The 13,481-nt window shown below is 40.5% G+C and overlaps 1 protein-coding gene across 4 annotated transcripts in view; it reads left to right on the forward strand.

Annotated features, from left to right (window-relative positions):
* Window positions 1-13,481, forward strand: part of osbpl5 (oxysterol binding protein-like 5) — a 54,246-nt gene that overhangs the window by 27,318 nt on the left and 13,447 nt on the right. For 2 of the 4 annotated variants that reach the window (XM_083917544.1, XM_083917545.1), the window contains 7 exons: window positions 3,683-3,838; window positions 4,088-4,161; window positions 6,740-6,820; window positions 7,705-7,806; window positions 8,100-8,303; window positions 8,926-9,010; window positions 9,138-9,300. In XM_083917544.1, coding sequence (XP_083773670.1) covers window positions 3,703-3,838; window positions 4,088-4,161; window positions 6,740-6,820; window positions 7,705-7,806; window positions 8,100-8,303; window positions 8,926-9,010; window positions 9,138-9,300 — 845 coding nt within the window. In that variant the 5' untranslated portion in view covers window positions 3,683-3,702. Of the gene's footprint in view, window positions 1-3,682; window positions 3,839-4,087; window positions 4,162-6,739; window positions 6,821-7,704; window positions 7,807-8,099; window positions 8,304-8,925; window positions 9,011-9,137; window positions 9,301-13,481 lie in introns of those variants that run through there. The other 2 variants (XM_083917546.1, XM_083917547.1) reach the window with 2 other exon arrangements.

A 13,481-nucleotide genomic window follows, 5' to 3' on the forward strand; every position in this document is an offset into this window, starting at 1 on the left:
ACGATTGCATCATATGTTTCAGTATTAATATAAGGTCAGTCAAAGGGTAGAATGACTGCTTAGAGCAAACAAAATGGTGCTTGAATTTCTTCTTGGATTCTCATTGCACAAGTGCTTCTTATGTTTTTCTTTTGTTAATCTATATACATCTAATGTGACCTGAGAAACCATATACATGTGTTTTCACTCGCTGAGAGCAAAACAGAAACTTTACGTGTTCATAAAGTGAATTTTTGAGCTGGGAGGAAAGTAGACCTTTTTAATGTGGATTGTGCACCGATTTTGCATTAATATGAATTTTCAAGGTACTCGGAAGGCTGCTTTCATAAACAATTAACGCCTAAAAGAATATTTAATACTATTATACTTACAATAAATTACATTGTCAACCAATGTTAGAAATTAAAACTGAGAAAATAAAGAAGATATAAAATTTAAATAGCCAAATAGAACTGTATGTTTAGTATTAGTCAATTGTTGACCATTTAAATCAAGAACCGCATAATGACATCATTTCTAAATCACCCGACGGGTCGTTTTCTGCATTATATGTTCTGTAGATAAAAGTTTTCATATCGGACAAGATATGCTGTACGTACGCCAATACCGATGTCTGTGACTGGCCCGACCAATATATCGACTTGGCTCTATGGGAAAATTGATCAATGTGGTCCGCTCCTCCACTGCTGCTGAGTTGGAGCGAAGCCTTTTCTCCCTTTTTTGGCGCTACACTGTGTGCATGTGTAATCCTCCCTTTAGTCTGCAGCAACAAGGCACGCACACACTCCCGGCCACGTATACACATCCACACACTTATATTCCACAATTACGTCACACCCTCTCTCTGGCCTCTATATGCTCAACTGACAGGCCCACACACAGTACAAACACATTAAGCATGCGCGGATTCCACACCCATGCTCAGTCTAGACTGCGTAATATGCTCAGACACACACACACACACACACACACACACACACACACACACACACACACACACACACACACACACACACACACACACACACACACACACACACACATACACACACACACACACACACACACACACACACACACACAGTCTTTCTCCCAGGAAATCTCCGCCCTGCAGCTGTTAGAACCAGCTGTGATTGGTTTGTCCTGTCGTACAGCAGGTCTGCCCACATCTTGACCAGCTCTGGGCCTGCACTGTAAGTGGTATTAATTCTCCATGTGCGTTTGTTAGAGTTGGCTGTCTGATAGAGTTTTGGCAGCCCATTGTGTTTACTGTTGTGAATGCTAAAGCTTCATGCCCTTTTCTATGCAGTATATACTGCTCTCAGGGTTCAGCACTGTACTAAACATGAACGGATGCACTGCAGCAGTGGAATGCTATTTATAGACCTACTCAACAAGGACAAAAAAGGCTCCTTTTTGGGAAGAATAAATATACTTTTTTTCTCCTCATGTCTTGGTTTTTTGTAGCTGCCTCTTTGAAAGGACAAAGGAGCAGAAGGCAGGAGGAAGAAATGCATGGAAGCGATTGCAAGATCAGAAATGAGAAGGGAGTCAGGAGGCTGAGAGAGTGAGTCACAGAGGGAGGGTAGAAATGGAGGGAAGAAGGGAGTGGTGGGACGAATTCACAGATGTGAGCATGCTTGTGTATTTTTAATATGTGCATATACACTGCAGATCAAAATTAGAGAACAAATTATTAATACTTGATTTATTCTCAAATACTGTGAGTTTAATATCCACTGAGGCTATACCACTGCTGTACTAGCATGTTTTTTTAAATAACCCAAGCACTTTAACAAAATCTTTTATTTTGTAAAAAAAAAAAAATTAGTGAACAGTAACCATTGTTTCAGAAGAGAAGATTTAAACAATGTTTTCTTAGGACTAAAGGATTAAAAAAATGAATAGGAAGCATAGAGGCCATTGCTTTGAACGACTTCAGAACAGGACATCACTAGTTTCTCACGCTGCTCTGGTTTGATCTTGGTCCATTCTTCTTGCAGTTTCTTCCACAGTTCAGTAACTGTAGTGGGATTTTTAGACATTACTTTGTTGCCAAGGGTTTTCCAGAGATTCTTTAGGTTTAGATCTGGACTGTGGGCTGGCCATTTCATTGTTTCAGTAGTCTCAGCTTCAGTCCTTAGCGACAAAGTAATAATAAAAAAAATATATATTTCACAATAAATCAAGTATTCAGAATTTGTTCTCTAATTTTGAACTCCAGCGTATGTACTTGTAGAGGGAGGGTGCTGTTTGTTACTATCACAACTCTTCTTGCACAACATGAGGTTTAAAGTTTCCATTGTCAGGTTTTTACTTCCATCTCTTACCAGTATATATACTTTGACAAGCAGCACTTTCCTCGTGTGTAATCACAGCTGAATGATGCGGGGGAGTTAAAAGATGAATCAGTCTGTGAAAATGCTCTATGAATGAATTTTATGTAACACACTTGGATATTGTAATTGAGAGCTTGTAGGCGAGACTGTTCTGTAGGCTGGGAGTCAGGGGGTCTTGTTTACTGTATGCGTTTGTGCACTGAAAGAAAATGAATTGGGATATACTGATCCGAGCAGAGAACAGTGTGGTTGTCCAGACAACCTCATGTGGTAACAGCTATGCTCCATTAACTTCATAACAGTATTTTGCCGTCAGCTCTGGTTTGCTATGATCAACTCACCTCCCGTTTGAACAAGGAGGAATCTGTATGGAAACAGCCTTGACCCTCAGCAGTTGTTACTTACATGCTATGCATAGTTTTCCACCTGTCTAAAGTTACAGAGAGAGAGGGAGAGGGAGAGAGGGAGAGAGAGAGACACACATTGTCTCTCTTGGTATCAAAGAAGTAATAAGCACACATTCACAGATTAGTCTCGACACAGTTCTATCTCTACGTCTCTGTACGTGCAAGCTTGTGTACAGCGAGCATATGCCTGTATGTTTTTTTGTATTGTTTTTGTCTGCCTTATATGGACATGGTGGCCTCAAATATGACTAATCCTGTCACTGCTGTAAATTAACAACATTAAGCTGCAGAGCCACAGCTTGGTCCTGCCCACATCTGCAGTAGCTCCATGTGTGCCTTTTTGTGTGCTGTGCCATCTACTAATCTCATTAGTAGATGGGATTCTTGTGGATAACAAGGGAATGACTGAAGAAGCAGCATTTTGGGGGGGGGGGGGAAAGCAATTTTCTGTACTAAAGCCTGTTGATGTAGTCCGACAGGGAGGATTGTGGGGTAGTGGCAAAGGTAGTGAGGGTCATCTTGGACAGTCAGTCTCTGTGGACAAAAATGACTGTACTTGTTTGAAGATGCTCTCTGTCATATACAGTACACTGACAATGTGCAGTCTGAACTGCTTGTCACTGCCACGCACAGTGCTATTATGTGGACGGGCTGACATGTCCTGGTACAGTAGGTCTTTGTTAGTGTTAGAGAGGGAAAAAGGGCGGGGGTCCAGACGGAACGCAGAGAAGTATTATCATATTCAAAAGAAGAAGAGCTATAAAGATGGGATGAATCACTTATTACTGCAATCCTAAAATTACATGATAAATGCATGCATGCAAAATTATTATAGCATTTTTTTCTAATCAGAAATGCCTTCATCCATTCCTCTTTTTCCTCCCTTCCTTTCCAAATCGTCCCCTCTTTCTTCTCTCTATGTGTCTCCCCCTGCAGAGGACAAACAGGTTGTCAGGATGAAGGAGGAGAATTTGTTCCATCGGAGGTTTTCTCTGTGCCCCAACGCCACCTCTCCACCCAAAATTGACCCTCGGAGCCTCACCCGTAACCTGTCTTATGGAGGAGACAACGACCTCTACAACCTCAGCCCAGGTAAAAGGCCAACAGGTCAAAGCTGACAATTGAAATATAAATTTAACAAAATAAGATATTTCAGTGACATGTGCCAGTGGATTTCATGGTCTGTGAAATGATCGAGTGCTGTTTCTGTACTTATTTCATACAAATCCACAAACCTCAGCTGCTGCTTATTAACTGCTTTTGGGGCTGCCGTGCTTTGTCTGTCAGCAGGTTTATTCACAGAGTTCATTTGTATGTGACTGTGTTGTGGGTTCCCACCAGGCAGTGACACAGACAGGAACGGTCTCTCCATGCTGAGTAATGAACTTAGTCCTGCCCAATCACCAGGAAGCAAGGTAAGAACACAGTTCCTGATTGGGCAGCTTACTCTAACAAACTCATTAGGTGAGCCCTCTTCCTTTTGTATTCTTTGACCATTTATTTTTCTCTGATTACTTGCAGTAAGTAACCGGTAACCTCAAGAATTTTAAGTTGAAAAACCTACAATTGTTGTCCTAAATTATACAAGATTGTGATTTCCTTTGCCTTTTTAAAAAAAATGGAAACTCGGTATTGGTAAACCAGCACAAACTAACCAGGAATCAATGACATTATAAGTCATGACACAGCACCAATGTAAGTCCTATAAAGGCTATGGGGTTATATAAGTCAGGGCCATGGTGGGAACTATGTCTTTAGCACCATAAGCCATGTATTTGACCCAGACCCAGACCTATATTGTCCTGGTGCTGCCTATGTTGTATTAGTCCTAACATTCTGTTTCCATTCTTTAATAATACTGATTAGGACTGGATAATAAATGTTTCCAATGGCAACCGGGTAATCTCATCTTGTCCTGTCCCCTCTCCTCTTGTCGCTTTGCCTCATCTTGCAATATCACCTCTTTGAATGTGGAATAATTCACAGGCACAGCTGCATCTATGGCTTAATTGCCCTTTCTTCCATTCTGAAAGCCCTTATGGGAAAATGGGAGGCTGAACACAGCCTTACCCTTGCATGTTGTCATTTATACAGGGTTGTGATAGTGTACTACACTTTTAAGAATGGCTTCTTTTAACACAAATAGACAAGACTAATCAACATGTGTGGGCTGACCAAATATTATTGTGAGTCATTTTGGTTTAGTGCATACAGAAAAAGTGGTTATGTAATTACAGCATAATTTACCACTGAGATTCTAATCTGTATTTCTTACTGATCAGTGGAGACCATCAAACAGTCAGTGCCCTTAGATGTCTAACCAAGGAAGTCTGTGAGTTTTTGGTCACAACACAAGAACTGCCTGCTAGGTTTCCTTTTAGACTGAAAGGGCCCCCCGACTGCTTCAGACAAACGTGATCAGATCAGATGAGCTATGTGCCTAAGGGAACAATTTGAACGATGTGCTGTACATAATGCGAGCAAGTCTAGTTAGTTAAAGCTTGAATAGTCTGTTTATATTTGGCATTTTGGTCCAAATATTCCATAATAATCGTCAAGTCATCATATGATAATTCAAGTTCACTGAGAGAAAAATGGACTTGCACCTCTTCTTGGTCCTGTTTTCAGGATTTAGAAAATCTAGCCTGTGACTGTTGACTTTGGCCAATCCCTGCTTATTTGGTGGTGGTGAAAGTTCTGCTGAGTGGCTACAGCTTGTTAAAGGCTAAACTATGAGATAAAGGATCTAATTAATATCCATCTACGTTGCGGTACATAGAGGGATGAAACTGTGTAAAAACATAGTCCAGTTTAATGTCCAAGAAGAAGACATTTGCTGTGGGGAGAGCTCCCCTGCTAGTTAGCCTTTAGCCCAGCAGCCCAGCTTGTTTGCTGTGTTTACGTTTCCTCTCACACTGCCGCCGGTGTTTCTGTTCAAATGGCAGCATTACCCTGTTACTAGTACCAGAGGGAGACATCGTCGTCTTCTGATTCTATCCAAACAAGGAGACGAGGAGGCTCTCCATCTTTGAAATGCTTTGCCAGAGTTTATTTTCAGAGTCTGACAAACACAATATAATCACAGACTCAGAAAGTAGAATAAAACGGGTCAATATAAAAGTGTTTCAAAGATGGATAAATGTTGCTAATTTTAGTTTAATCTTCTGCCAACTGTTCATGGAAAGGGCTCAGGACAGAGAGGGGAGAGGGAGAGCTGCAGGAAAACTGTCTCCACTTAAAACTGGTGTTGTTTTGCCTTCTGCCTTACCTTGCACAGCCCGAATATTCGTGATAACACAAGATCACGCGATAAACACGTTCACATGTGAACATCCAAATCTTGAAAATCCATCTTGCGAGGCTCAAAGTAATGCGTTTGTGTTTCGGCTAGAAGCCAGCCAAACAGTGCCACCTGAGGAGCTACTGGCAGTTGAGCGGGGAGCTGGGGGTGGCAACGATAAGGAAAGGGACCACTTGTTCAAAAAAAACAATGTCTAGATGCAAAAAAATAGCATCAGTTTGATAAGAACTGGAGAGTTTTTCTTCATTGAGTGAAGAGAACAACACGGAAGGCTTTTTCTCGATGGAAAATACGTTATTGCTCTTCTCCAAACTGACTTCAGTGAGAGTTTGATAGACGGCTAGTTCATCCAATCCCCTGCCAGGTATATTTTGAAAAAACACCTGCCCTTTCCCAATCAGTTTGCAACAAGGCCTTCTCAGATGGTTCTGTGAAACAAACCACGTGTCAGGTTACATTTTGCCTTCCCCAGCTTAAACTCTTGTGGCAGGAATCACAAGAGCCAACTACGTAATGTGTCTAATAGGGCTGCGCTGTTATATTCTACAATATGATCCCAAAGGTTTAATATGCTCAATCATAGATTATGAAGCTAGTTCCGATAATTAATTGTTTGTATTTAGTTTAAATATGTCTTCTCCCTCTTCTTCATCCTTACTGACTGTCTTCTCTCTTCTCTCCTCCCTCTCCAGTCTGAGGCCAGGATGTTTAATGGTGTTGAGAATGACTGCCCCTCCCCCACAGAGAAGCTGGGCCGGAAGGAGTCTCTCAAGGTACACATCACTTCCTTGCATGAGACAGTTGTGAAAAATTGTTGAACATTATTATGCGATTTGGAAATGTAAAATGCATGTGATCGTCAGTATTTCTCTCAGTCTAAGTTCAGTTCAGTTCAGATATACAGTACAGACCAAAAGTTTGGACACACCTTCTCATTCAATGAGTTTCCTTTCCTTCCTGAAAGAAATGACTATTGATGTTGTAGATTCACACTGAAGGCATCAAAATTATGAATTAACACATGTGGAAATATGTACTTAACAAATAAGTGTAAAACAACTGAAAATATGCCTATTCTAGGTTCTCTAAAGTAGAGAACCTTTAGCTCGGATTACTGCTTTGCACACACTCTGCTTTCTTTGGATGAGCTTCAAGAGGTCGTCACCTGAAATAGTTTTCAATAAGTGGGATTTCTTGCCTTGCCTTGAAGCTCATCAAGAGAATGCCAAGAGTGTGCAAAGCAGTAATCAGAGCAAAATGTGGCTACTTTGAAGAACCTAGAATATAAGACATATTTTCAGCTGTTTCACACTTTTTTAACTATATATTTCCACATGTGTTAATTCCTAGTTTTGATGCCTTCAGTGTGAATTTACAATTTTCATGAAAATAAAGGAAACTCTTTAAATGAGAGGGTTTGTCCAAACTTTTGGTCTGTACCGTATATATATATATATATATATATATATATACACACACACACAAGCCATTTGGGAAGCTTTTTTGTGTTTTAAAAGTGTAGCCGTTTGTCTGTTCCAAAGGCAACAGCATGATTGCTAGTCTATTTGGTTGACTCTGCTTCCACCTAGTGTTGGTGCTCAGGTGTCCAGTAAGATTGATGACTCATCCATGTGTTATGTTTATTTCTGTTTTACAGGTCAAAAAGAAAAATTACAGGCAAGAGAAGAAACGGGCAGCTAAAGAACTGTCTACTGCACTAAAGGACCCCAGTGTGGTCATCATGGCCAACTGGCTAAAGGTGTGTAGAAGTGGCCTATTAGACAGTGCTGCTACACTGACACCCAGAATAATGATAACAGACTTTGTATCATCTGTCATTAGCGGTGCAACATTGGCACTATGCTACAGCTCAGAATTTTTTCATGTTTATGTTCAGTTTACAAAACAAACAGTCAGCCTTTTTGCACCTTGCATGTCAATCCTGTAGTTTCTTGTTATGTGTAATATCTAATAAACATACAAACTGTCTTACTTATTGTGTTCCCATTAGGTTTTGAGACTAAAACGCCCTCCTGTCTTAACTGTCTTTAGATCCGTGGCTCTTGGAAGAGTTGGACCAAACTGTGGTGCGCCCTGAAGCCCGGAGTTCTTTTGATCTATAAGACCCCCAAAGTGGACCACTGGGTGGGCACCATCCTGCTCAGTGCATGCAAGCTGATCGAGAGACCCTCCAAGAAGGACGGCTTCTGCTTCAAACTCTTCCACCCACTGGAAAAATCCATCTGGGCTGTCAAGGTCAGACATGTTTATAGCTTCACTGGCATTTGTACAAATAATAGATGACCAAGATGTTCTCAGTAATCAGAGTGAGAAAGACTAAGGTCTAAATAAAACTATTTATTCTAACTATTTTTACATACAAGAAGAGTTTTTTACAAACAATGACGTTAGTTTCTTCTAGTGGTAGTATAAAAAAGAAACTGTGGGTGATAGTAATACACATTAAAATGAATGTACCGTTTCTAATTAGAAATTGCTAGCCATAACCAGTATTAAAGCATGTAAACAAAAAAAACAACAACAAAAAAAATATTTTCAAAGCAGCATTTTTGTTGCCATGACAGGAGTTAAATTTAGAATGAAAACACAGGGGTTTGCAGGTTAAAGCAAAAGCAATTTTATCTGTAATTATATTTCATTTCTGTTAATGTTGTAGTGCATATTGATGCTCAGTTTTGTCAGTGGTTTTATTTCTACCTTTCGTTTGTATTCACCCAATAGGTTTCAGGTTTTTAAGTGCTAATTATCCTGTTCAGTGCTCCATTATGCTTATAGCTCTGGAGAGAGCTCTTTGCTTCAGTTGGTACAACATGACTAAAACAGCATGAAGTGTGGCTCGTTTCATCCATATGCTCAGGGTCCCAAGGGAGAGAACGTTGGCTCCATCACACAGCCTCTACCCAGCAACTACTTGATCTTCAGAGCAGCATCCGGGTCTGATGGTGAGGCTTGTGTGTGTGGTTCTTTTGGTTGGAAGTGTATATTCTAGCGTCTTTAATGAATTATTTTTACAAGTAGAATTTATTGAAGGCACTCCTTCCGGTCTCCCAAATGTGTCTGACTCTCCAGGGCGATGCTGGATGGATGCCTTGGAGCTGGCTCTCAGCTGCTCCAGTCTCTACAAGCTGACAGCCAAAGGTGTGAAAGAAGGAGATATCAGCATGTCTTCAGAGTCCTCCCATATACTCCACCTGCTGCAGTCTACCGCACTTACTGATGCAGAATTGCTGCAGTAAGTACTCAGTCATACAGCTGCATACACTGAAAGCATCTCACATATAATTTATCTCCATCTTACATTTATTAGTTGTTGTTATTGGACGATTTATGTTTCCTGTAATCATACTCCAAGATGTTGCGCTTGCCAATTCACGCACAAGACTGTTGGAATTTCTCCCAAACGCATTTATGCTGTCTTAGTTCTGCAATCAAAAATTCACAGATGGCAGCTCTAGAATTTAGTTTTTGCACTTCCTGGTCATCAACTCAGAACAGCTGAAGCACGGGGTGCACCGCCCAAGTAAAATTTAGATATTATATATTCTCTGTTCATTTTTCATGTGACTGTGATTTAAGACCATGCAGTGTCAGAAAATGTAACTTTTGTGTATTTGGAAGGGAGCCTATCAAATGTAAGACACACAACTGTGTCTGTGTTTAATCTGTAACTATTAAAACTGTAACTATCTTCTTTTTAAAGCTCCTAAAGACTGACTTCTATATTAAGGCTTTTTCTTAACTAATGGTATTTTTTACTTACTATTTATAACATTGTGTTGTATTTTTTGTATTTTAAGCTCCAGATCTTAAATACTTTTATTGTGTTTTATTGTAAAGCACTTCAGGGTTTTCTCTGGCCAGAATTTGGGCTGAGGCAGGCAGGGGAGCAAAAAATTTGCACGTACATGAGAGCTGAAACGTGCACTTTCGTCAAGAATCACGTGCAGCCACTGATACTGAACTAACGTTATGTGCACAAAACCACGTCCAGAAGTTTAGTATTGCGCTGGTTCGCATAATCCAAAACGGATTATGTCAGTAAAAATAAGATCTGTGACTTCCGTTTATGAAACTTGCATGTTTTGTTCAGTCAGTCTCTACACACCGGCAGGGCCGCTAGGAGTAATTTTGAAGAGGGAGTGCTGTGAAAAAATTGTTGGTTTGTTTTTATTTTGGATAAAAAATCTATGAGCCTATAGGCCTATTTAAAATACATTTAAAAGTAAATAGATTGAGATTCACTACTTTATTGTCATATACACTTCAGTGCACACTGCCAGGGTCTGTAACACACGGAACTCATCAGTTCTCAGATGAATATGCGCTATTAATTAAACTTCACAATAACGCTATAACAATGCAATAGATTTGGTCAGCTGGCGTAAACCTGAGTCACTGCACAATCTATGTTTATGTCACACGGGACTCTATTAGCTCCAAAATATTTTTACACACATCACAAAGAAATAATATCTGACGTTTTTCAACAGTTCTCCACATCCATTATGCAAAGAAAACACGATCAAAATAACACTGTCTGTCTACATCGCCACTATCTTGCAAAAATACTATAGTGTTACGTTAAACTGCATGAATAGATACAATACGAAAGTGCGCGGTGGCACCAGGCACTTACCTTGAGGTTACAGGGGAAGAAATGTTGAGGTTGATCTGGAGTCGTGGAGATAAAGTCTCTCATGAGGGAAAGATGAACTAAATCATCAGTTCTTCTGTCTCTGAAAACATGGCTCTTGTTTGTGGCTGGAGCTTTGTCAAACATGATGCTACATCTTGGAGTGTGACACACTTAGGCCCCCTGTCTTTTGTAAGATCAGCAGCTGTAGTTCCAAGTACCAAGCTGGTGCCACAGAACATGAGAACGTTTCATTACCACAAGGCCATGCAGCAAATCTGAAACTGGATGTTGGCTGAAAAAGGCTTGTCTAATCCAATCATGCTAGGCCGGGCTGGGCCTGCCGGGCTTCTTACTGTTGTCGTGGTTGCGGTACTAGTGTTCTTCTTCACTGGTGGTGGTTTTCCAAAAAAATCCGAAATGTGATTCCATGCCATATTTCCTCCTCTTCTGTCATAAGACCATGTAAATTACTAGTCTGCTGCTGCCATGGATGTATGCTGATGGAAAAAGCGGGAAACCTCTTTACTCTGTGACCACTAGCATGCCTGACATTGACAACGGAAATTCCGTGAACCTGTGTTGATTAGACCTCAAAATAATTTAATTGAAATCCAAAATACACGTAATAGCCTACGTGTGTAAAAAAATCATATCCCTAGATATTCATACGGAATTCATAAATTGTGAAAAAAAATGTAATACATTTTTGAAAAATCCCCCTCTTGGTGGCGAGAGGGAGAACTATATTGATTTTCAATTAAGATTCCAGCACGATGGCAGACAATTTCAGCGAGGCGACCACCTCCAAATTTATAATGCAGAAAAAACCCTGCACTTTGCAACTTTGTTTTTGAAAGGTGCTATAAAATTAAAGTTATTAGAATTAAGCCATTTTAAGCCATCGGTGTTGTGCCAACTAGCATACGCACTGCCCCACCCATCCAGACTGTTCTCCTGTGCGAGTGTGTCTGAATGAGGCCTGTGGTAGTATCTGGAGGGCAGCAGGACACAGGAAAAGACTATAGCGCAAAATTAGTGCCACAGCAAGTTTATAAGCGGCTACTTGTGACCATGCGTCAAGCCTTTTTCACTACGAAAATAACCCCCATCCCCCATCCCCGGTCAGCTGTTCTATCCACCCCCTGAGGATGCAGCGTCCTGTTAGCTCAATGACTCTGTTGAGCCCTTTAGCTGTGAAAATAAGTAACACCTATGATCATTGTAAATAAATCTCTCATACTTAATTTGTTAATATCAAAAAAGTTTGGACTTTCTGTTTCTGATGGAGATCTGGAGTAGGAGTATGGATTATGGCCCTTTAATCGAACAATGCCCGCCTGACTACGCTTTTATCTGCACTCTGAGGAACTTGGGCCAGGGAGGAGGTCTTGCCATGGTCATCAGGAAGTGTTTTCAGAGTCGAACAGTGAGCACTGGAGTCTTCATATCGATTGAACTACATTACTAACGTCGGCCGTTCTTGTCCGTTTTGTTGTATTTTAATCAACCCCCTGTTTTAACAGTTCTTTTATATTTGAATTCAGTCATTTTTTTATTCTCCATCATACGGTTGAACAGAGTTATCATGGTTGGTGATTTTAATATTCACAGTGATGATGCCTCTTGGAGCTTTGCTACACATTTTTCTTAATGTCACAGAGTCTTTTATCTTTATTCAACATGTCTGGTCCCACACATGTTAAGGGGTATTACTCTGGACCTTGTTTTTACTCATGTTTTAAATATTGACTCCTTAAGCTCTGAGGAGCTGCCTATCACTGACCATAATTGTGTTTTAATCAACCTGCCCTTTAACTTAGATTAGCTGCACTGTCAAAGTTCTAAGTGTTCACCACAGCTAAAAAGTTTTCTGCAGCTTTTGATCCACAAACAGTTGTCTTCACATGCAGACGTAGATTGTCTAGTTCAATCCTTTACCACACATTTCTCCTCCATTTTGGATTGAGTGGCTCCTAGTAGAATGCCTCCCGTCCCCTCTGTTTACCCAATCCCGGGTTCAATGAGACTATCCGGTGTTTCAGGCGGAAATGTCGGAGAAGTGCGTCACTGGAAATCCACCCAGCTCAAAGTTCATTATCTTTACTATGAAGACCTCTTGACTTTATTTAATAACTTCATTAAGGATCCGAGGGCTTCCTACTGATATCTATTTTAAACAGCTCCCTGCCATCTGGCTGTGTCCCATCTTATTTTAAAAATGCAGTTGTGCTGCCTCTCCAAAGATATGTAAATAAAATGGAACTTGATCCATTTGTTCCCAATAATTACAGGCCGACTGTATATCCAAGCTGCCTTTTATTTCAGAAATCTTAGAGAAGTTGTTGCCATGCAGCTCAGTGCTGACTTGGCAGTTCCAATCATGTTTCTGTCAGAAGCAATCCACTGAAACTGCTCTTTTCAGAGTCTCCAGTGATATAATGATGTCCTCTGATGTGGGTCACTGCTCAGTTTTGTTGCTGTTGGATCTTAACACAGCTTTTGACACTGTGGATCACAGAATCTTAATTGACAGACTTATGCAGTGGGTGGACATTTCTGGGACAGGCCTGATTTTCTTCTTCTCTTTCAGATAGGACCTTTTCTGTATCAGTTGTACCATACACCTCTAAAACTGCTGCTCCGTCCACTGGTGTGCCTCAGGGCTCCGTATTGGGTCCAACATTATTTGTCTTGTGTATACTTCCTTTTTCCATATTATTAGCGAATTCAGAGACATATACTATCACAATTACTGACTAGAAACTATCTTTTCTGCA

This window comes from Echiichthys vipera (genome assembly GCF_963691815.1).
Source record: "Echiichthys vipera genome assembly, chromosome: 7".
NCBI lineage: Eukaryota > Metazoa > Chordata > Actinopteri > Perciformes > Trachinidae > Echiichthys > Echiichthys vipera.